Below are 25079 nucleotides of genomic sequence, written 5' to 3' on the forward strand. Positions count from 1 at the left end.
TGCACTGTAGTTTTACCTTTGTCATAAATTTGGTGACCATATTTGCTCATCCAACTCTTTTGATTAAAAAAGTAGTAGTTCTTTTTAAAAATTTAAAAATAATGTCATGACTAAAACCCAATCAAAGTAACAGTAATTACAGAAGAAAAAATTAATTTTCAATTAAATACTCTTTGATCAGAACACACTGTTTAATGGGCTTGCTTGTCCTTAAGTTTATCCTAGGAGATAAATAGTATATAAACAATGAATATTTTCTATGTCAAGTCTTATGTGTGCTACCTTGGTTCAGACCTCCACTTCTTTGCACAAATAAATGGATACTATTTCCCTCTCTATGATCAGTCAAAAGGAAATGTCTTTGCAAAAGAGACTTACTGACTTAGAGAATTAGAAATCTTTCTTATTCTCTTTTAAATGATATCATTCATTAAAAAAGAAACATACTACAGAAAACAGTAATAGACTTGTCAAAATATCTCTTCAATTATGACTGGCCTGTTATCACAGAATGCATATAAGTAGTATAAGGTTGTAATTGATATTCTTAAGCAAATCTTTATTTTAACTTGTGGAACTTGAATGTTGACAGCCATTAGGAGGAAGTCTTAATGAAAATTATCATCTATTTTTCAGACATACCCTTTTTACTATCTCCTGGAAGGAGTTCTTCATTGAAAGTGTTTATAGAATTATTACTATGATGCAGAGAGCCAGAGTCTTGTGGATGGGATTGTGGTTTAGGCAGTGAGACCTAAATTCAAATTCTGTCAATAAAGATGATGCCTAGCTTGTGTACATTTTTTTTTTTCCCGTACTTTTTATTTTCTTCTTTTTCTTTTTGTCTTTATTTTTAGCTTGTCTACTTTTGAGGTTATTAAGAAGACATAATGAATGTGGTACAGTGGTGCTCCAAAATGTATTCACCAAATGCAGTGAATTTGCCACGATGATGAAAGTGGTTGTTGATGTGGGAGGAATGGGGTGAGGGAGGTGAGGGCTATATGGGGACCTCATATTTTTTTAATGTAACATTAAAAAAAAAAAAAGACATAATGAGAAAGTTCTTTGTTATTATCAAGCATGGTATCAACAGAATACTTAAGATTATGCTCTGCTGTTTAACAAGCTGTGTAATATTGGGTAAAATAATTAATTTGGAGTTTTAAATCAGATAATTCATATAAAGTGTAGTGATTGCTGTATTGTTAACAATCATTAGTATATATATTTATTAATTATGCTCTCTGTATTGGGATACTTTACATAAATTATTTCATTTAATTCTCTGGATAATTCTACCTAATAGGAATTATTTACTCCATTTTACAGTTAAAGAATGGGCCTCAGAGGTTGATTCAAGGTCCCATAGCAAGTAAGTGGTTCAGTTGACATTTGAACCCATAACTTGTGGGTATTTCACTATACTAAGGTGATTCACAAATATATGCTGTAGATGTCTGTAAACAATAAATATGTAATAGATCACCTTTGACTCATTTCCAGAATATTTTGGACTGAATTTTGTGTATTTCTACTGTTTTCAAATATCTTCCATCCCAACCTTCCTAGCTGCTTTTATTTGCTTAATAGACCAGACCTTCCACTGCAGAAATAAACTTGCTCTGTTGATATATAATTAAGAACATTTAGTGGTTTGTTTACAAACCACTAGATTCCCTGAGTCTGGCTGATTGAGCTTTTAGAGAGTGATTTTAGAATTCACCTCTGGAAAGGGAAAAATACTTTTGATTTTATAATTTTTATCTCTTTATAAAGAGCTTACTTCAAGCTAAAGTAAAAAAACAGCAGTGACTTATAAAGTAAGCAGTCTCAGAAATGAAAAGGCACCAAACATTTATTATTTTTGGGTCAAGTTTCCTGACACTGAGTCTGGAGAAACAGAAATAGCTGATGTATTCAAAGGAAAGTTTGGAAACAATGTTCAAGTTTTCATTATTTATTTTAAGATACAATCCATTTTTTGAACTTGGAAAAATATGGATACCTTTAAAATATTCTTAGAGTACCTTCTTCTTGATGGCTTTTAACATTTCATTCCATTGCTGTAAAAAATGGATATTTTTGAAATGAAATCTTTAATTTGGTACTATATATTTATTTAAAAACCAATTTTAAAAGACCGTTGTTAGGGAACCGATGTGGCTCTGTGATTGAATGCCAGCTTCCCACATACAAGGTCCAGGGTTCAATCCCCCGGTCCTAGTACCTAAAAAAATAGCCACTTGTCATGGGAGAGTTTGTATATTTTGGGACCAGAAGATTTTCTACTGATAATTCATTTCTAAGTTGAATTTGCAAACCATTAGAAAATAAGATAACTTTTAACATATATAACATGAATTTTGGTCCTGGTATTTAAAAAAAAAAAAAAAAAGCCGGTGTTCATGGGAAAGTATGTGTAATTTGGGGCCAGAAGATTTTCTACTGTTAATTCATCTCTAAATTGAATTTACAAGCCATTGGAAAATAAGATAACTTTTAACATATATAACATGAATTTTATTAACAACATAATTTATCTTCTATGTGGAGTTAATCTTGGGTATTTATGTAAGATAATTTGCTGTTGGTTTCTAGGTCCATAATAATTAATAGTTTCCCAGGCTTTCTTTTATAGCTTTTTGTTTTTGTTATATCTTGCTATAACTTGTACAATTCTTTTTGTTAGATTTTTCTTTGACTAGACTTTTTTTCTGCCTAGCCTTAATTAAAAAAAAAAAAAGACAATAAAAAACTAAACCCTGGTTTGATAAACTAGTTACCTTGTTTCTTACTACTCCTTAAAATAAATGCTACTTAAATTTTAAAAAAATTCATCTCTTTAGTAAAATCATCAGTAGTAGAATGAAATAATATATTTTGAGAAGAGTGTGGTATCAACTGAATCATCAGATATAAAATCAGCATATATAGTTCTGAAATTCATAGGGAAAAAAAAAGTCTATAATGGTTAATTCAAAAATTGCTTCTAAATGGGTCTTTTAAACTCCATTTATCATTTTGTATTTATCTGTTTTTGTGCTTTTACTTTACCAAATAATCCTTTAATCTAGTAATATGCAGTAGGATTTTTGAATAATATTTAGAAGTGGCAGCCTGATAATTCTTTATATATGTATATGATGTTTTACTGCATTGGTTCCAAGTTTTTAATTTTAAAAGTTAAAAAAAATTTGCAGACCAGTACAATTTTCAAAAAATATTGAGGCACAGTATAGAGTTGCCAAATTGTAATTTTATTAAAAAATGAAATTAGAAAATATACACAACCTCTTTTCATAAAATAGACTTTTCAATGCCAAGAAAGAGGAGTGACATAAATTCAAATTAAAGAATCCTTTAAATTGGGTAAATTAGCTTTATGGAAAGTGAATTGTATATCCTTATTTTACTGATTTCATTCAAGATCAGTTTTTAGAATCCAGTGGCTAAAAACAGAGTTTGATTCTTTTGTTATTACTCTTCTCAGGTTTTTGTCCCATCTCTCTGAATAGTTATTTGTCAGTTTGTTTTATTTCTCTTATTTCCTGGTGCATGTATGGGCTTTGCTGCTTACTGAGTTTCTGTCCCAAGAACCTCTTCTCTCGTTTTCCTTGGCTTAATTTGCTTTCATAACTTCAGCTATGATTCATAAATTTTCTCTGGACTCCTCAAAAAAGTAGTCTGAGGGTTTCTACTTCTAAAATTAAATAATATGATTTTTAACAAATCAATTTTTTTTTTTTTTTAATTTTTTTGTTTTTTATTGACTTTGTAATATTACATTAAAAATATATATGTGAGGTCCCATTCAACCCCACCCCCCCACCCCCCCTCTCCCCCCCCCAACAACACTCGTTCCCATCATCATGACACATCCATTGGATTTGGTAAGTACATCTTTGGGCACCTCTGCACCTCATATACATTGGTTCACATCATGGCCCATACTCTCCTCTATTCCATCATGTAGGCCCTGTGAGGATTTACAATGTCCGGTGATTACCTCTGAAGCACCATCCAGGGCAGCTCCATGTCCTGAAGACGCCTCCACCTCTCATCTCTTCCTGCCTTTCCCCATACCCTTTGTCCATTATGTCCACTTTTCCCAATCCAATGCCACCTCTTCTATGTGGACACTGGATTGGTTGTGTCCATTGCACCTTTATGTCAAGAGGAGGCTCAGATTCCACCTGGATGCTGGATGCAATCCTCCCATTTTCAGTTGTAATCACTCTAGGCTCCATGGTGTGGTGGTTGTCCTTCTTCACCTCCATCTTAGCTGAGTGTGGTAAGTCCAATAAATCAGATTGTAGGTGCTGGAGTCTGTTGAGGCTCAGGATCTAGCTATCACATTGTCAGTCCAGAGATTCAAATCCCCTAAATATATCTTAAACCCCAACATTAACTGCACCTCCAGCACATTAGCATGAAAGTCTTATGAAGGGAGATCCCATCTGAGTCCAGATTCATCACACATAAACACCATTTCCAAAGAGGGGCCATCTGCCCTGGTAGTTAACCCCATCGGCCATGACCATAACTCCCATGGGTCTCTTTAGCCCTCAAAGGAACCAATATCTGGGGGTTGTATCTGCTTTATCTGTCTCTCTGACTCTGCTCAGTTGTGCATGAGGGCAAACCTTCTGCCAGCCTCCAGACTCTTTTTTAGAAACTCGTAGCCATATAAACTCATTTCTCCTTTCCATTTCCCCCTTACTTTAGGTCAAACAGCATTTTAAAGTCATGGTATTTTATGTAGACATGGATATTCTGCTGATCCGCATTGAACCTTCCGTATAAGGTCATTTTCCAGTTGCATCATCAGTTGGTAGTTGATAGTGGTCCCTCGTTTCCAGGGAGGCTCATCCCCGGGTGTCATGTCCCACGCTGGGGGGAAGGCATTGCATTTACATGCTGAGTTTGGCTTCGAGACTGGCCACATTTGAGTAACATGAAGGCTGACAGAAGGAAATTCCCAGGCACAAAGTTGCTCTAGGCCTTGTTTAACAAATCAATTTTATTGGTATATATTAAGAAAGCATATAGTTCATTGAAAGTGTACAGTCAATGGTTTTGGGTATAATTACATAGTTGTGCTTTTATTGCTTCAGTCATTATTAGAGCATTTTCATTATTTCAATAATAATAAACAGACAAGAAAATTCTTCACCTCTCAATTGCTCTATTAATGTTTCCCCTGCTGTATGTAGCTGCTGATTTTGGATATTCTTGCACAATTATTTATTTGTTAAGCAATTTTATTGAGATATGTTCACATACTGTATGATCTATCTAAAATATATAGTCATTGTCACAAAAATATTATAATTATTTCATTACTCTAATTTTTTGAGGAAGATTTTACTCTCTAAACCTACACATACTGCTAAGCATTTTATGTGTATCAGTCTTAACTTGATCATCAAAACAAACCAAAGTTGTAGTTCTGTTTTTATCCCTGGGTTTACATGAAGAAAATGAAATTAAGAATAGGTATGACTGACTGAATCACTTAGCTCTATACCTTCGTTTGCTGCTCTAGACTTATCTGGAAAAAAATGAATGCATAATGTTTTAGTTTGCTGAAAGCTGCCAAAAATAATATACCAGAAATGGGTTGGCTTTTAAAATGGAAATTTTTTTTCTTTAGGGGCACTAGGAACCAAACCCAGGAACTCCCATGTGGGAGATGGGCATTCAACTGCTTGAGTCACATCTATTCCCTGCTATTTTTGTTTTTGCTCATTGTCTGCTCATTGTTTTGCTTGTTGTTTTTGCTTATTGTCTGCTTGTTGTTTTTGCTCGATATCTGCTTGTTGTCTGCTCATTGTTTGTCTTCTTTAGGAGGCATCTGGAACTGAACCTGGGACCTCCTATGTGGGAGGTGGGTGCTCAACTGCTTGAGCCATATCTGCTCCCCACAATGGGGATTTATTAGCTTAACAGCTTACAGTTCTAAAGCCATGAAAATGTCCAAATCAAGGCACCTGGGGACACTCTCTCTCTCAAGACTGACTGCCAGGCAATCCTGGACTCCTTGGACAAATGGGAAGGCACATGGTGGTATCTTCCTTCTTGTCTGGATCTTGTCTCTTCCAGCTTCCTGGTTTCTTTGGCTTCCTTTTCCATCTTCATGGGTTTCTCTCTGAGCTCCCAAGTCTTTTTCTCCTGCCTATTCATTCTGCTTATAAAGGACTCCAGTAAAAGGATTAAGACTCTCCGTGGGTCACAGGATTAAGACTCTCCCTGGGTCACACCCTACTGAATCAATCTAATCAAAAGGATCCACCTACAATAATAGGTTTACACACACAGTAATGGGTTAGCCCTAAGGACATGATTTTCTGGTTCCTTAAAATCCTCAAACTACCATATCCAATAAATGAACATTGTTTTTAATTTTTTTAATCAAGCATGTATATTGAGTGTTTACTGTGTGATACACATTGTTCTAATCACTTTATACTTAATCATCCCAACACGTATGAGATAGGTGCTTTTCTGTTAATTGAAATCTGGAATGTATTTTAAAAAAATGATAATTGGATAACAATTAATTGTGCCTAGCTTGGGTTATTTGTGTGGATATAGTTGAGATTGTGATTTTTATATTCTGTATATATAACATAGCAGTTCTTACTATACAATATTTCTTTTGTGGTGCTTAACAGAGTCAAATGTGAGTTGAGTTAGTTTTGATTTTTTAAAAACAACAAAGAGCCTTAGTGGGCTTATGTTTTAAGGTAAATTATAGATATAACATGGCTTTGTATTACTTTAAATTACCTTTTTGCTTCATTTTTGCTGCCTTTCCATCATTGTGATAATTCAGTAAGCTGTACATTTGTGATTTTTGTACTTCTCTATGTATGGTATTCTTCAATACAATTTATAAAATAATAAAAATTAGAAAAAATAAATTATGACTGGACGAAATTCCATATCTATGGAACCAGAAACTTCAGCCTTCTCTTTTTCTTAAGTGTCACAGATCATTTTGATACTTATTCATTAGTGAAAACCTTATAATAGGAGATTGCAGTTTAGATAAGATTAGCTGCTGAGGATATAGAATAGAATTAGGTAAAATGTAAAGGCCAGGGACAATTTTATATCCCTATTAAGGGGCTGAGATTTTTTAATTAATATTTATTTTATTTATTTCCCCTCATCCCCTTGTTGCCTGCATTTGATGTCTGTTTGTGTGCTGGTCTTCTTTTTAGGAGGCACCAGAAACCGAACCTGGGACTTCCCATGTGGGAGGGAGGCACCTAATTACTTGAGCCACCTCTGCTTCCTACTTTGTTTTGTCTCTCATTATGTTTTCCTCTTTGTGTCACTCATTGTATCCTCTTGTTGCATCAGCTTGCTGAGCCATCCTGTTCTGTAGGCTCACTGTCTTGCTTGTCTTTATGAGGCACTGGGAAGTGCACCCCGGTCCTCCCATGTGGTAGGTGGGAGCTCAATCACTTGAGCCACAGCCACTTCCTGGGAGCTTAGATTTGTAATCCATATTCTTAGAAGTGTTCTGTTTTTGTTAATTACTGTTGTTGTTGTTGTTGTTGTTACTGGTTTTTTGTTTTGGTTTATTTTGGAATAGTCCTAATTGAGGAATAACTGGTTGTACATACTTCAGGTATAGAGTTTGATAAGTTTTGACACGAGTACAATATGAAACCATCACTATGAACAACATAATGAACATATTCAATCCCCCAAAGTTTCCTCATGGTTCTTTGTAATCTCTCCCTCTTGTTGCTTTTCCATTGCTTCTCCAGGCAACCAGTGCTGTGCTTTCTCTAACTTGAGATAGACATTGGATTTTTGTCAAATGCTTTTTCTGAATTTATGGGGATGATAATACGATTTTGATTTTCAGACTTGTTAATATGGAATGAATTACATCGAATCAAACTTAAATAACATGTAAATGGGAATGAACCCCATTTGGTCATGATGTATTATCCTTTTATATCTTATTGGATTTGGTTTGCCAAAATTTTGTTTAGAAATTTTGCATCTATGTTCATGAGGAATATGGGTGTATAGTTTTATTTTCTTGTAATGTCTGTGTGTTAGTATAGAGTAATGTTGGTCTCAGTGGGTTGGGAAGCAGTCCCTCTTCTTCAATTTTCTGGAAGAGGTTGCATGTTTTTTCTTACCTGAATGTTTGGCAGAATTCATCCCTGAAGCCTCCTAGGTCTGGAGTTGTATTTGTTGATAACTTTTTAACTACAATATCAGATTCTGTAAGATATTCAAGGAATCCATTTTTCCTTTTAACTTTGGAAGTTTGTGTCTTTCAAGGAATTTGTCCATTTCATCTAAGTTGTTGAATTTATTGACATGGAGTTGTTTATAATATTCTCTTACCTTTTTAAAAAATTGAGACATGGTACATATACCATAAAATTTGTCCTTTAAAAGTGTACAGTTCAGTGTTTTTTAGTATTTTCATAAAAGTTGTACAGTAATCATCATTATCTAATTCTGTAGAATTTTCGTCACCCCAATAGGAGACCCCTATACCCATTACCAGTCACTCCCCAATTCTCTTTCCCCCATTTCTCAGCCCCTACCAACCAATTCTCCTTTTTGTCTCTATGGATTTGCCTGTTCTGGAATCATAGAATATTTGGTTTTTGCATCTGGCATCTTTTGCTTAGCATTGAGTTTTCAAAGTTCATCCATGATACCACATGCATCAGAATTTCACTCCTTCTTATGGCTATGTAATATTCCATTCTATGGATTTCCACATTTGTTTACTTATTAATTAGTTGATAGACATTTGGGTTATTTTCACTTTCTAGCTACTAGGAATAATGCTTCTGTGAACATTGTTTCTGTGTGAATGTATGTTTTCATTTCTATTGGATTAGAATTGCTGGGTCATATGATAAATATTTTCTGTTTAGCTTTTCAAGGAACTGCCAAACTATTTCCCAAAGCAGTGGTAACGTTTTATATTCCTACCAACGATATATGAGGGTTTGTTTCTCTAAATCCTTATGAACACTTTCTTTTGTCCATATTTTTTATTATGGTGATCCTAGTAAATGTGAACTGGTTTCTCACTATGGCCTTATTTACACTTCATTGAAGGCTAATAATGTTGAACAGCTTTTCATTTGCTTATTGGCTGTCTGTATATCTTCTTTGAATAAATGCCTAATTAAATCCTTTCCCTAGTTTGAAATTGGGTTGTCATTTTATTGGTAAGTTGTAAGTGCTTTACATATTCTAGATACTGGGCCCTTATCAGGTTTTGCATATAACCTGGGGGTTGTCTTCACTGTCTTGGTAGAGTTATTTGAATCACAAACTATTTAATTTTGATGATCCAGTTAATCTTTATTTTTCTTTGGTTGCTTGTGCTTTTGGTGTTATATGTAAGAAACCATTTCCATGGTCACAAGAATTTATTCTTTCCAAGTAACTGTTTCTAAAACTAAACTATTAAACTGCACCCTTAAAAAAATTTTTTTTTTAATTTTTATTTATTTCTCTTCCTTTACCCCTCTCCCCACCCCAGTTGTCTGTTCTCTGTGTCCATTCTTGTCAGTGGCACCAGGAATCTGTGTCTCTTTTTTTGTTGTGTCATCTTGTGTCTCCATGTGTGTAGCGCCACTCCTGGGCAGGCTGAACTTTCTTTCATACTGGGCAGTTCTCCTTACGGGGCGCATTCCTTGCGTGTGGGGCTGGCTCCCCTACGTGGGCGACACCCTTCCTTCGCACAGCACTCCTTGCACGCATCAGCACTGTGCGTGGGCCAGGTCCACATGGGTCAGGAGGCCCTGGGTTTGAACTGTGGACCTTCCATGTTATAGGCGGATGCTCTATCCGTTGAGCCAAGTCGGCTTCCCGGCCCCCCCCCCCCCTTTTTTTATTTTAAGGAGGTACCGGGTTTTGAACATAGGACCTTGTATATGGGAAGCAAGTGCTCAATCACTGAGCTCCACCCAGTCCCTTAAAGTGCTTTAAAACCATACATTTGAAGTAGTTATATTAAAATGACTATTTATATGGTTAAGTTAAAATTTACTGTATTGCTTTTTATTTATTTCACTCAACCTTCTGTCTTCAGGGTTCATCCATGTTGTCACATGTATCCACACTTCATTCCTTTTTTTCTTTTGCTTTTTGGTCTTGTTTTCTTTTTTTTTTTTTTTTTTTTTGGTATTTCATTCCTTTTTATGGCTGAATAATATTTCATTGTAGGTATATACCACATTTTGTTTATCCATCTGTTGATGGACACTTGGATTGTTGCCACCTTTTAGCAACTGTGAATAATGCCATTATGAACTTTAGTGTGCAAGTATCTGTTCGAGGCCCTACTTTTAATTCTTTCGCATATATACCTAGATGTCAGATTGCTAAGTCTGTACTTAACTTTCTGACTAATGCTGTTTTCCATAGCAGCTGCATTGTTTTACATTCTTATTAGCAATGAACTAGTGTTCCTGTTTCTCTACATCTTCTGCAACTCTTGTTTTTAAATAGTAGTCATCCTAGTAGATGTGTATCTCATTGTGGTTTTGATTTGCATTTCACTGATAGCAAATGATGTTGAGCATTTTTATGTACTTTTTGGCCATTTGTATGTATTCTTTGGAGAAATGTCTATACAAGTCTTAACGGCCATTTTTAAAATGAGGTTGTCTTTGATGTAGGATTTTTTTTTATATACTCTGGATATTAAACCATTATTGACAAATAAAAAAAATAACATTATTGGATATGTGGTTTCCAAATACTTTCTCCCCTTCTGTAAGTTGTCTTTGTACTTTCATGAAGAAATCCTGTCATACAAACAGTTAATGATTGATAACTGGGAAACACACTTCCATTTCCTTTCCACTTAATCTGATGCTTCTTTTATTAAGCCTTTCTGTTGGCTGTGAAATCTCTAGAAGGCATCCAAGACACTGAATCTTTGGCTCAAAACAATTTAGTGAGCCAGGAAAATGTGCTCTTCATTAGTCATACTTTTATCAAGTAAAAATTTGATTTACCTCTTCATAGCAAGTAACTATGGTAAACTTAATTGTCTAGGAAAAGTGTTTCTTTGACTATGTCCTAATGCTTTGTATTACTGACTTTGTCTCCCAAACTTTTTCTTAAAATCATTTAAAGACATACTATAGTGTACCTATAGTATTTAAATTTAAAATTTTCACTTGTAAGAACCAAAGAATGGGTCACCAAATAGGAATCTGTAATATAAACCTTTTCTGGAATTTTTCAAGTTCTTATAAAACTAAAAAAATTTACAGTGTCTTATAATTTAGATAGTATTTTGCTGACACTTCACAGTTCTTTCACTTTTTTTTTCCTACTCACTATAATAAGTTACCATCAACTATCCATTTAGTTCTTTTACTAAGTAAATTTAAACTGCATGGCTTATAACTTTGCTGTATCACTAGAGCTGATAACATTCTTTTAGTGAGATGTTCAGTAGTCGTTTGAAGTGATTTATGTGTGCCATGAATCTAAGATTATGTAAATTATTTAACACAGTAGTACCAGTGTTAGTCCTGCAAATAGTAGGAAAAGTAATTCTTTTCAGTGAAGATTGGTTTTTGGATTGGCTTTTGGAATGCTGGAATAGTCAATGAATTTTATTAGGACTTGTAAACAAACAAAGCTCTGTAGCAAGGAATAAATAGGAAGGTTTTAGTAATAGGATTTAAATGGTTTTTCAGTTTTCCATACTTTCATTTTTTAAGATAAAATAGCTAGATTTAAAAACCTCTGAAATCAAGGTTCTATAATTAAATATTTTAAATGAAAATATTATTGTAGCTTGTCATAATTGAAAGAGTTTGCTCCAGAAAGCATATAGCGTTTATTTAGAATGCTTGAAGTTGAAATGCACAATGAATGGAACGAACACAATGTACAGACTTTTATAGAGTCTTGGCTAGTTTAACTTGCTTGCTTATTAGAGAAATTGTGGCAACCTGTACATTTTTTAATATTTAGATCTGTATTAAATTTTTTTTAAGGCATTACTATGGTCTTTTTTAACATTAAAAAGCAAGTGGATAGAGAGTTGTGTTTGAGGATTGACATCCATGTTTCTTTATCATTCTGTCTGCCCTGTTGTTAATGAAACTTTTCACTGAGAAGATTCGGCAGGTTGGTGACTCTAACAACAAATTTTCTCCTCAGAACACAAAGCAGGTTTAAGACTATCTGCGTTTTTCACATAGATTTCTACTCTTTATTAGGTAGGAATTTTTAAATTTTTATTTTTTTAGGAGATACTGGGGATTGAACCCAGGACCTGGTACATGGGAAGCAGATACTCAACCATTGAGCTACACCTGTTTCCCTATAGGAATTTTGAATGGCACATCATGGTGTATCATTTTAAAATGTCATTCATAGACTTTCTTGCATATATATGAATGAGCACTCTTTTGTAGTTAATTTTCCAACCATTTAACTGGTTGAATTGACTTACCGTTTTATATAATACTCAAAGGCTGCTCAATAGCCATGGCCATGTTTTAAGAAGCTTACTTTTAAGGAATGTTTGTACAGCTACATCTTGATATTCTCATTCAATTATTTTCTATTTACTTACAAAATAATTTTTATAAATTATTCTTTCAGAGGAATAGTATAATCAACCAAAAAGATTGCTTTAATAGAGTTTAAACGTTTTAAGATCACATTTAAGGGAAAGTCATTATCTTTTTTTTTTTTTTACAGTGTTTTTAAGCATTATAGATATATTCCATAATATTATTGTAAAAACAAAAAAGGTACTTTCAATTAATGTTTGAGCTATTGTAGACTGCAGGAAAATGAGGTATAGCTATATCTGTATTTAGAAAAGGAATTGAAGAAGGTTTCAGATTTGTGATAATTTTAATTTAGAATTTAATTTTAAAAATTTGTATCTAGGACTTTGCTCTGAGAAGAATTTGTAAGAGTGTTAGTAAATTATCTTAGTCTGTTGAAGAGACACATTTTATAGCTAAATGACAGGATTTATTTATGGAATTTATTAGAAAAGGAAATGTGCTGTGTGTTTAGAAATACATTGCTTTTATCCACAAATCTGTGAACAGTAACACATCCATTGTGACTATATTGTGGTTTCCCTTCACAGATATCAAGTTGTGCTAGTACAACCATATAAATAATTAATACCTGAAGTTCAATGTAACATGGACATTTACAGTGATGACAGATAAATGCAGACGCTTGGGAATCAAATACTAGGCGAAACACTTGTAAAAAGGTAAGAAAAAATGTAATCTTAATTAAGGCCAAGTGGCCTTCAATTAGTAGAAGTAATTTACTGAGGTGTCTTTTTCTGTATATCAGATTTTTAAGAAACGCCTATGCAGGATCCTGTATATTTTATTCTTGGTCAAACTCCCCTGCAAAAATATAGTTGCAGATATACTGGCTTGGTAAATATCATAAGTACCTATAGCGAACTGTTATCTGGGGTAGGAATGTGGTAGAGTAGAATTTGATAGAGCGCTAGAGTGAGTGCCTCCTAATATGCTCAGAGATACATTTTAAGTTGTGGGACTTCTTTTAGCCTGTAATGATTGTTACCACCTCCACATGCTATAAAATGTCATGTTTTGCGATGTCATTAAAAGGCTTTCAGGATTGGGAGTTGTCAGCTATAGTCTTTGTTAAAAAAATTTCAAGTCCAGGGTTATTTTTTGTAGGATCATATTTTTATAGCACTCATTCCCTTCTCCGTGTTAATTTAGAACTAATGTTTTAAAATATACTACTAAATAGTTAAGTTTAGACAATTTTCCTACCTTGTGCTTTTAATGAATTTTCAAGGCATGTTTGGGGGACATTGTATCTGTAGATATTGGTTATTAACCTTGTTCCCCTTCTAGTTAAGACAGTAATCTGTTTTACTCTAGTATACAAAGTATGATAATTACATCAGTCTTCAAATTGTAATCCTTTACCTAAAATAGTGTCCTTTTAGAATATCTAGTTTTATGTTTATAATAAAGTGACAGTTTTATAGTAAACATCTTGCCTATCTTTTTCCTTGTGTTCTTCCTGTTCCCAGATGGGCATTCATTTAGCCAGATTATAAATTCTTTGACTAAATTTTTAGAAAATGAAACTGTAATTAACCAGACTATCCGAAGAATGGAATGTAATTAGGTTAATTAAAATTTCTGGTTAACTGGGAACTAATGCTTTCTTGTTTTTGTCCTTGTTGAAAATCTGTATGCCACAAATAAGTATTACCTTTTTATGATTGAGTCTTGTAGCACTTTAATAAGCATCCATGTCCTATAACTAATAGAAGAATCGATTGTTTGCTAGGCACAACTACATTGTTTTTGTTATTCAGTCCCTAATTTTGCATACTTTCCAGTCCTAAATTTGGGAAGACCTGTAGAATAAAAAGAAAAGATTCTATTATGAGAAATCTCCTTATCTTGGGCATTTTTGAGTCGCCTTCTGAAAAATATCTGTATATCTTAGAGCAGACTCTAGAAAAGAACTGTTCACAATTAATGTTGAGTTGTTGTAAGGTATTGGGATACATTTCAAGCTATTTATTTATTTCTGTTGTTGTTGGTTTCTAAAAATCCAATTCCAGTTTCTTGGTGTATCTGAGGCTACGCAAGAAGTACCAAGCTGTCACATTGAACAGATATCTGTTATCTGCTACTATTTCCTCTTATTATAGAAGGGGTAAATCTATTAGCGTAAGTTAATTTTCTTCCATTCTTTTTTTTATTATTATTTTAATTTAAAGAAAGAAATTTAGGAAGTTCTAGTACTCTCCATGGCTGCAGCTGAGAGTCTGAAACCCTGATGCTTAAGCTCTATTCTAGATGATAGCTCCAACTCTTCAGGATATAAGGAAAAGAGATAATATTTCCACAATGATAGATCTTTGGTTATACAGGTAAGTCATTTAGTTTTCGGAGTAGTGAAGACAACTTTAATTTGATTTTTTTGGGGGTGGGGCGTGGGTACGTGTTATTTTTCTGTGCTTTATCCTCTGCGTGGAAAATTGCGTGTTGTCTGGCTGGCTGTTTATAAGAGTATGGAACTACAGGGAATGGGTTAGGAGATGAAATATTTTCTTACTCTTTTCATAATAGGGGGATTAATAAAGTGGCTGAGTACATTGGAATTTCTAGGACATTTTACCTAACTTGGACACCCTATGTATTTTTGACTCAAGGGGCATTTTGAAATTCCTTGATTTCTATTTCTCCCGATTTGTCTTAAGTGTATATTTACACTGCTCCTTCTACCTGTCATCTGTTATAGCGCTTTCTCTCTCTCTCGCTCTCTTATTTAAAACACTTTAAATAAAGCAGTAGTACATGGTAGCGTTCCCAGACTTCAAAGAGATGAATATTAAGAATCTTAAATTGAATTCCATGAATGGGTCCCCATGGTTTCCTCTCCTACTTTTAATGTTATAGGTATGCTGGTATTGCACAGCTGAAATAATTTGTCTTAAAAGAATTGTATGACAAGCATAGCCTGAACATCATTAAATTTTTGGGATATCCCTCCCAAGTAGTGGGAGGTTGTAAGAAGTTTTGTGTTATAGACAATTAGGAAAAGATCCATGTTGGCGAAACTTCCTAGTTGCTCTTGCTCTTTCTTCTGTTTACTTTGATTTGTGTATGTGAATATGCAAACAGATATCATGGCCAATTTCCTAAAAATTGTTCACTTGAGAAAATCGAGTAGTATATATCAGCTAGAAACTTTGGTATTAATAGAGAATTGCCAGCCCTTCAGTTCACAAAATAAAGTATACCACTTGGGTAATTATAGTAGGAATAAAAGATTATAGGGAGTGTCTTTGAAATATTTTTTGAGGTTTCTTTCTCTTAATGTAAAAGTATGACTGGATCCATGTTTCATTAGATAGGCTTTTTTTGTTCTTATTCCTTTCAGTTCTTATGATACAGTTATTCATACGTGATCATAGGGGTTGGAAAATTATGTGGACTATTGTGGACACCTTCAGATTTAAGGTAAAAGAGTCAAATTTGGGGGAGGTGAGTTGAACAACAAATAAGAGAGTTATATGTAGAATTATAGGTAGTATTTGGTGCTTAATCTTGAATGGTTAGGCTGAAATTTGGATGACTTCACCCCTTCCAATAGGATGAAAACTTAGGGAGTGGGGAGGAGAGGAAGGGAGTCTGTTCAGCTTTGGTGATCGATTACATTTCTCTTCCTTCTGTATTCTAGAAAGTGCCTTCAGTCTAGTTACTAGGTTGGGTTTTCCCACATGAATATATTAGCTAATGATTCCCCTTAATTCAAAACTAGAGTGATTGAATTTGTAGGTCCAAATCAGTGAGGGCCAAGATTTCACCATATGCCTCTTGTTTAGTTAACCAGTGGGGGTATTTACTGATATACTTAGTTTATAAAAGAGCTCATTTGTATTCCCTTAGAAATCTTAATATTTGGCAGGAATATAATTTTGTGCTCCAAACCTCTTCACTGGATTTCTTTAGTAACTCTTGTGTTATGCAGCTAAAATGAGGAAAACACTACTTTAATCTCTAGTGCTTGGCCAAACATGACAAAACAAAGGTGAGATTTAATTGACATAATATGGGCGGTTTTAGTCCCTTTTGTATAATTGAATTTTGAACTTAGTTTACCAGATAATTATAAACTGTATGTACCTTTATCTTTCCAAAATAGAAAAGATATGAAGAGGTTAGAACAGAAGAAAAAAATCATCAGAAGGGTGGTAGATTGTTATAATTTCAGCTCCGATCTTTGTCATTTAAACCAATTTATTATTTTAAGTGCCATGTAATATGTTAATTTCAGCTAAGAGATTTTTATAGTCTTTTATTGGATGCTTCCTTGGCCAGATGGAGCATGACTTTGTTTATAAGTATTTTATTATTCAAATCAAGTAAGGGATTTAAAGGGCATAATATGAATAGTTCTAGTTTAGTTTAAAATTTGATGACTATATTATTTTTTTAGAATATTGTCTGGGTGCAGTACTGTAAGGCAGTGCTTCTCTAATTTTAATATGCATATAAATCACCTGGAAATCTGATTCAATAAGTTGGAGAAAGGCCCTGTGATAGTCTGCATTTCTAAAAAGCTTCCAGGAGATGCGCAAGATTCTGGTTCTTAGGGCACAATTTGAGTTGCAAGAGTTTCACATACCAAAAGGATCCTGAAATAGGTTTACTTTAAACAAAGCCCAATAACACAGGACTTAAGAACCCTAAACTTTGGACTTCATTGTAATTGTGAAATGGAATAAAAGCATTTTTAGGGAGCAAAAGAAACAAAGAGGTTTAATCTCACACATTAAAAAGTGTTTTGGTATTTAATCACTGAAATGGTGAAGGAATAAAAGAGGCCCTCATTTTGTAGCTGTTATTTTATAGTAAAATATGTATATGCTCTTATGTAGTTCTGGGTAATAATAATAATAGGTTTATTTCATCCAAATTAGTGTCTCTTTAGGAAGTTTATAGTAGAAGGCAGAGATTTTTGCTCTTATTCAGAATGGTGTAGAAAGAAAAAGGGCTAGGAATATCTGTTATTGTAATCATTTAAGAGATTTGTATTTCCTTAATTAGCATGGAATTTTAAAAACTAAAAAATAACAGATTCTTTATGTTTATAAACTATACATATTTGCATTTATAAAATATTGCCAGTATTATTTTTTCACTATACCTTTAAATTATGAATATAATTGTTATTTAAAAATATATGCATTCAATTTTGTTTTGTTTTGCTTTGCTTTTTTTTTTTTGCATTTGATTTTGTAAGTAAAGTTTATTTACAAAATAAACTTTTTGTTAGGTTTCTTTTCTACATTTATATAGGTATTTAAAAATAAAAAATCTTCAGATTTGAGAGCTCCAAATATAGTTATGTGAAACTATACATTGCTTTTACTCTTTTTCACTTTGCTCTTAAAAACATCATTTGAAGTTTGACTTAAGTTTTTTGTAATAGTGGAAACTTTGTTGTAGAGTCAGTGTTTATTACCTATGAATAAAATATATATACACAGTTAATCTTTATGACAAGATTTTAGCAAAAGAGAATTACATGTCAGGACCCTCTAATGAATATGTAAACAGTAAAAGTTTATTGTAAGAATTGTATTTTTGACCATTGTCCTATATTTATTATTCACTTAATTGCTGTAGGATTCTCTAGAACAAATAATCATGTTTTAATTCCAGGGCTGGTTTTGTTAGTCTTGTTAAGGTTTTTAAAAACGGTTAATTAGTATGCCATATTGTGAAACAAACTCAATTTTGCAAACTTAACATATTTTAAAGGGCACTTTCAAAATTTTTCAGCAGGCAGGAACAGGGAGACAGTTTCTCTTCATATTTCTTTTTCGTATATGGTAGCATGTTGCTGTCTGTGTCTTCTGTAGTTCTTTATAACCTTTCCACTGTTTCTTTAGTTGAGGTGTAAAGGACAGATTTGTTTGATTTGGTGGGGTAAGGAGTAAAATAGCACTTGGAGAGTTACGAGAGTGAGGCTTTAGGAAGGATGGCAAGAGGAAGGGAAGGGATACCGTGAAACTTTGCACCACAGCCATGATGGCCTAATTCTCTTTCCATCTTGTACCCCATTCATAGTTAAGTAGGAAAATGACAAGATATCTTGTGAAAGCTAAACAGAAGAGGAGCTAAAGAAAGGAAACTTGAAATGTTAACATCTCCTTTATTTCGTTTGATGGAAGAGACCTTTGGACAATATCAATAAACCTCTTAGAGAGGGGTTTATCCAAAGAGATCAGGTTAGGTCACTTTTCAATTTTCCACCTGTTTCTTTCTTAGGAACACCAATTCTCCATACCAGAAAACCTACTCATCTCTCAAATCACCCATTAAAACTATGCCATGCACATATACACAGGATTTAGAAGAAGGAAGGTTTATTATATATTCTCCTGATTTCTTAAATGCAAAATAAATCCTTACTTCTGGGGCTTCTTTACTGTTTTCTTCTATCCTCTTTAGAATACTTCCTTTCAGTTGCTAATCAGTGACTACTATTCTAGGAACTAGGGAGGCTTGGGTTTGCTCTGTTTTGTTCTTAGCCAGTGCAAGCCAAGATTGTGATTTCTATCCATCTACTTAATTTAAAAATAGTCTGCTGTAAGCAGCGTTTTTTTGATGCTTCATAGAGTTGGTTATCAGTGGATTTGACCAGAAGATCATTTCTTAAAGAGTTTATTAAAAAGCATAGCCTGCCTTTCTAAAACCTCTCAAGGTTTTGAGAGAATGAAAAATGATTAGGATAGTTTTTATAAGATAGCTGCTATATAAATTCAAGATTATTATTTTAATAACCAAAATGAAATCCCATCTTTGAAATAGATCTTTTCTGGGCACTTTGTGCCTGTGTATCTGAGAAGCAAGTATACAGCAAGACAGAATAAGAGGAGCATATTAAGTCCTATATAGGAGTTAGTTATTATTAATATCATTATTGGAAATGGTAATAAAATAAATTGTGTCATGTAATTTATTAATGTTGGCTATTGGATTAAAAAGTTATAGCTTTATACTTTTGTTTTAGGAATATTAACTATTACCTTTTTCTCATTATTTTGTTTACGTTTTTGAAGGTTTCCCAATGAGTGGATCATGATGACCGTATTGTAGGGACTTGCCATAGTATGGCTGCTTCCCGATCTACTCGTGTTACAAGATCAACAGTGGGGTTAAACGGCTTGGATGAATCTTTTTGTGGTAGAACTTTAAGGAATCGTAGCATTGCTCATCCTGAAGAAATCTCTTCTCATTCTCAAGTACGATCAAGGTCACCAAAGAAGAGACCAGAGCCTGTACAAATTCAGAAAGGAAATAGTAATGGAAGAACCACTGACTTAAAACAGCAAAGTACTCGAGAATCATGGGTAAGCCCTAGGAAAAGAGGACTGTCTTCTTCGGAAAAGGATAACATAGAAAGGCAGGCTGTAGAAAATTGTGAGAGAAGGCAAACAGAACCTGTTTCACCAGTTTTAAAAAGAATTAAGCGTTGTCTAAGATCTGAAGCACCAAACAGTTCAGAAGAAGATTCACCTATAAAATCAGACAAGGAGTCAGTAGAACAGAGGAGCACAGTAGTGGACAATGATGCAGATTTTCAAGGGACTAAACGAGCTTGTCGATGTCTTATACTGGATGATGGTGAGAAAGGGGAAATTAAAAAGGTGAATGTCAGTGAGGAAGGGCCACTTAATTCTGCAGTAGTTGAAGAAATCACAGGCTATTTGGCTGTCAGTGGTGTTGATGACAGTGATTCAGCTGTTATAAACTGTGATGACTGTCAGCCTGAAGGGAACACTAAACAAAATAGCACTCGTTCCTATGTGTTGCAGGAAAGATCAGTAGCTGAAAATGGGGATTCGGATACCCAAACCTCAGTGTTCCTTGATAGTAGGAAGGAAGACAGTTTTGTAGACCATAATGTGCCTTGCACAAAATCAGAAGTGCAGGTCAAATTGGAGGACCACAAAATAGTAACTGCCTGCTTTCCTGTGGAACATGTTAATCAGCTGACTACGGAGCTAGCTGCAGGGCCCTTTTCTGAAATTCAGTCATCTTTAAGGGATTCTGAGGAGGAAGTAGATGTGGTGGGAGATAGTGCCTCAAAAGAGCAGTGTAATGAAAGCACCAATAACGTCCTGGACACAAATCTTGAGAGTATGCCAGTGTCTGGAGTACCAGCACCATCTTCTGTTCTAGACTGTGTTTCAGCTCAAATGATGTCTTTAGCAGAACCTCAAGAACATCGTTATACCCTGAGAACTTCACCACGAAGGGCAGCCCCTACCAGAGGTAGTCCTACTAAAAGCAGTTCTCCTTGCAGAGAAAATGGACAATTTGAGGAGAATAATCTTAGTCCCAGTGAAACAAATGCAACTGTTAGTGATAATATAAGTGAGTCTCATACAAATCCAGATGAAATTTCTCAGAATGAAAAAGGGATATGTTGTGACTCTGAAAATTATGGAAGTGAAGGACTAAGTAAGCCACCATCAGAGGCAAGACTCAATATTGGACATTTACCATCTGCCAAAGAGAGTGCCAATCAGCACGTTATAGAAGAGGAAGATGATGATCCTGATGTATATTACTTTGAATCAGATCATGTGGCACTGAAACACAACAAAGAGTATGTGTAAATATGGTAACCATGAATTCTGCTTTGTTTATTATTCCCCAAGTTTTCAGTATCTATTCTTTGTCTATTCATAGCATTTTTATTACAGCTGAAATTAAGGCTTTAGCTGAAATTTTAGGTTTAACATAATGATTTTCTCAACTCTGGAAAAAAAAACCTCCAAAAAAATGACTTTAAAACCTAATTTTATTACTCTTCTCCATAACAATTATAGTATTTCTAGTTCTGACATTTCACATGTCTTAATTAGAAAAGATACATGGAAATAGAATTAATGGTGTTTTTGTTTTTTTTAATTGCATTTTCTAAAATTTGAGTCCATTTATAAAAGAGAAACTTCATTTTTCACCATACACTTTGATTTGTAGTTTTAGTTTTATGAAATGTCTGTGCCTTTCAGATAGTGTGAAACAGTGAGTGTGTGGACATCATCCTGCATAGACATCATCCACATATGGGGAAATCTTACTTTTTAAAATTCCCAGTTACATTATTTTAATTAAAAAATGTGCTTTATGCATCAGTTTTTACTTTTTGTGACTTTTACTTGGAGAAATAGATGTCCCTGTTAACATTATGACAGCTGTTTAGTTTTCATAAAGCATTTGACACGGCTTTTCCTAATACTAAATATAAAGGTAGATAATATCTTAAAATATTACAAGTTCTCAACCTTTGCTATAAGTTTTGGAACTTTAAAGAATTTTGTGTCCAAATTTTTCCTAATTTTGCTTAGATTTCCTTTAAAGTATTCTGGGAATGACACAAATGAATTAGAGCTGTGTCTGAGTAATCTGGGAAGTACCTCCAACAAACAGTACTCATCATAAATATCATGATCAGCAGCAGTAAAAGACAGGCTTATTTGTATAAATGATCACCTTTTTTTTCCCTACAGAATAGCCTTTTGAATTAATACCACAATCAGATTATATAGGCTGCCTAAAAATATTCAGCTTTAAGGGAGCTTACTTTTTCAATGTTTTTGTTATGGTAGTTGCCAGATCATGATATGTATCAAATCAATATATCAAGTCCTGCTCGTAGGATATAATGTTCTTTTTGCGATATATTATAAATAGTTGATATTTATATATGGAAATAAGGTGGCCTTTTAGCATAGATCTCTTCTGAGATTTTTATTTTTTTTGTTTTTAAATAGTATTTCAATATTGGGTTTAATGCGTCTTTTTATCTGAGCATTTTATAAATTGACTTCTGTGAAAATGTTAGCATTTTCATGAATTTGAAGTGTTTGATTGAGGTCCCTTTTGAAATGAAAAACAACTCATAAATGAACTTTTTTTTCGCAGTTAGACATAAGTTGAGTTCTAACTGTTGATAATATATAATGTCAATTCTTAAAAGCAGAGTATTATTCTGTAGGCTCAGGGAAGCAGAGCATATATCTTGGGGTAAGATCCAAAAAACTCAAGAAGTGTGAATTTTTTACAAAGACAATATTGTTTTAGTTTTATTTGCATTTTGTTGTTTCTTTGGCAGAGAAGATGCTCTCTTAAGGCTTGGCTGGTTGTTATGCACAGAAAGTATTATTCTAATAATTCATAGTAGTTTGTGAGAGCTCTTCTGATTTTCGTTCTGAAGGATATTGTTCCCATGAAATAATTATCCAAAGATTGTGACATAACATTTAAAGGGTGATGTTCCATATTATAACTCTTTGAGAATGACAGCAATACAGTTTCATTGGTACGTTAGATTATAGAGTCCTTTAGAATTTGGTTGGTGTGTTAGGGAAATACTCTCAAATTAATGCCTCATTGGGACTTTGGACGAAAGATGTCACTCATTCTTGCTTTTTTGTTTTGCTCCAAATCTTTTGAAGATCCCAAGTTCTGACACATCATTTTGAACATACTTTCTTTCCTGAAGGGAAGAAGTAAGAAGAGAGGGAACATTTTTATTAGCATCTTGGTTAGAGATAATTTAAGAAAATTTTGGAGAGGGTGTTTGATTATGATGTCAGATATAATCTCAGCAAAATCGTGCTCTCCACTCCCCCTCTCCCCCAATTCCTATGCTTTTTGGTTAGAATGGTAGGATATTACCAACGAGATGATTAGATATATAATCATGGCTCTTTTTATTGAAGTTATTTTTGTTAAGAATAATTTCATAATACATATCTAGTGTTTTCAAGGCCCAAGTGAAATTCTGGCAGTGTGGAAATGTTGATAAAAGGCACTTGGGGTAGATGAATTGTTTTCCTCCTATATATCCACATATACACACATCAAATACTTTTTCGCTTCTTTATTCTCCCTTTGCTGGAGGAGTTTATCTAGATAATTGCCTTTTAAAACTGGGCTTGGGTATTGCCAAGCTTAAACATGAGTATTTCTTCCAGAAGGGAATGAATATTTCTTGATAGCTAGTTTAAAAAATAGGTTATTAATAGAAAATAGTGAGAAGGAAATAATTATTTTCCAGAGGCAGAAAGACATAATTCTCCCTTATTCAAGTCGAAGCTTTCCTCTAAGTTAGAATTGATTATTTAATCAGCAACTGTCTATCAGCATTCAGCCTATAATTTATCTTATTTGCAAGGATATCACATATAAGGTCATCTTATCACTTGTAATGTTTGGAAAAGTACTATGGATTGAATCCTAGCCCTAGACCTGATTCAGGTAAAGTATAGTTCAGGGAAAAGAATCTGCGCATGTTCTGGGTACTTCCATTTTGCTTCTATAAGAATGCCACCCCCCTTCTCCAGCCCCATAAATCCACTGTGTGCTTTCATATATTTATTTCCCAAATGGAGAACCCCACAGTGTGCAAAGAACTACAGAATATCTTTCTTTGTAGCAAAATTCAAGCTGTGGATATTCTGCTAAAAATGTCTTCTCAAAGATTAGGGGAGATGGGAGGAATGAAAAGAAATATACTTTACTTCAAATCTCCCTCATCTTCAAAGTTGATAGATTCTGTTAAAGTAGTTGATAAAATCTGATGACCCCCTTTTTGACCTAAATGCTCCAATTGATTGAAATTGTGTAGTTAATTGTGAATTGCCCTTTCTATTTGGGAATTGGTCTTTTTCTGTTAATTTTGGATCAGAAACACTAAAACTGATTTCTAAGTTTTGAAATTCTGCTCTAGGGAGAGCAAGTATGGAAGATTTCAGGTCCTTAGGCATTAATGTTCAGAGCTTTTTTTCCAAATAAAGAAATAATCACTGGAAAACAATATTCAAATGAAAGTGAAATATGACCAGCCACCTCTGAATTCTCTCATTGTGTAAGATTACTTTAATAAATTTATATTTGAAGGGCCTTGAATAGCTTAATTTAAGAACCATTGGTATTAATTGTAGCCTTCATGAACAGATAGTGGGTAAAAAGTAAGGGTTTCTCAATTTTTGAGATCTTGCAAAGAATAACTCACTGATGCTAATGTTGATACTAGTTTTAAAATTTCTATATAATGAAAGTATAAGATAGTTATTGCTCATCAAAGAGTATTGCTCAGGCAGTCTCCAGGTGAAATCTTATTTTCAAGCCAGATCAAAAAGTACAAGAATTGTAATTTTAAACTTGGTTCTCTGAAAATGTTAACCATACTAAGTAACTACATTATATCCTTCTGTTGCAACATGCTTGTTTAACAGTTGAATTATTTTGATGTTTCTATCAGTTTCAGAAACTCATAAAGAAAATCCTAAACAGTTCTTGTAGATTACCTTTCTGAGGGCCTACTGTCTTAACTGTTGGACAAATAATTTATTGCAAGGGGTCAGAAAAATCCCAAGGTTAGGCATCAACTTTTTTTAGACAGCACTATAGGAGTTAACCTATCCTGGATAAGGTTAATTTTACATTTATATTTGCATAGCACTTCTTAATTTACAAAGCAGTTTC

At 33.7% G+C, this 25079-nt stretch overlaps 1 protein-coding gene across 45 annotated transcripts in view; it reads left to right on the forward strand.

Moving 5' to 3' along the window:
• ZZZ3 (zinc finger ZZ-type containing 3) overlaps positions 1-25079 on the forward strand; it is a 113484-nt gene that overhangs the window by 32800 nt on the left and 55605 nt on the right. For 17 of the 45 annotated variants that reach the window (XM_004472821.5, XM_071217355.1, XM_071217361.1 and 14 more), the window contains 3 exons: positions 13136-13267; positions 14780-14932; positions 19637-21189. The exons of 2 other annotated variants lie outside the window; for them this stretch is intronic. In XM_004472821.5, the coding sequence (XP_004472878.1) occupies positions 19688-21189 (1502 nt within the window). In that variant the 5' untranslated portion in view covers positions 13136-13267; positions 14780-14932; positions 19637-19687. Of the gene's footprint in view, positions 1-1332; positions 1376-13135; positions 13268-14620; positions 14933-18641; positions 18803-19636; positions 21190-25079 lie in introns of those variants that run through there. 26 more of the 45 variants (XM_071217335.1, XM_071217362.1, XM_071217349.1 and 23 more) reach the window with 8 other exon arrangements.

Source organism: Dasypus novemcinctus, chromosome 9 (genome assembly GCF_030445035.2).
Source record: "Dasypus novemcinctus isolate mDasNov1 chromosome 9, mDasNov1.1.hap2, whole genome shotgun sequence".
NCBI lineage: Eukaryota > Metazoa > Chordata > Mammalia > Cingulata > Dasypodidae > Dasypus > Dasypus novemcinctus.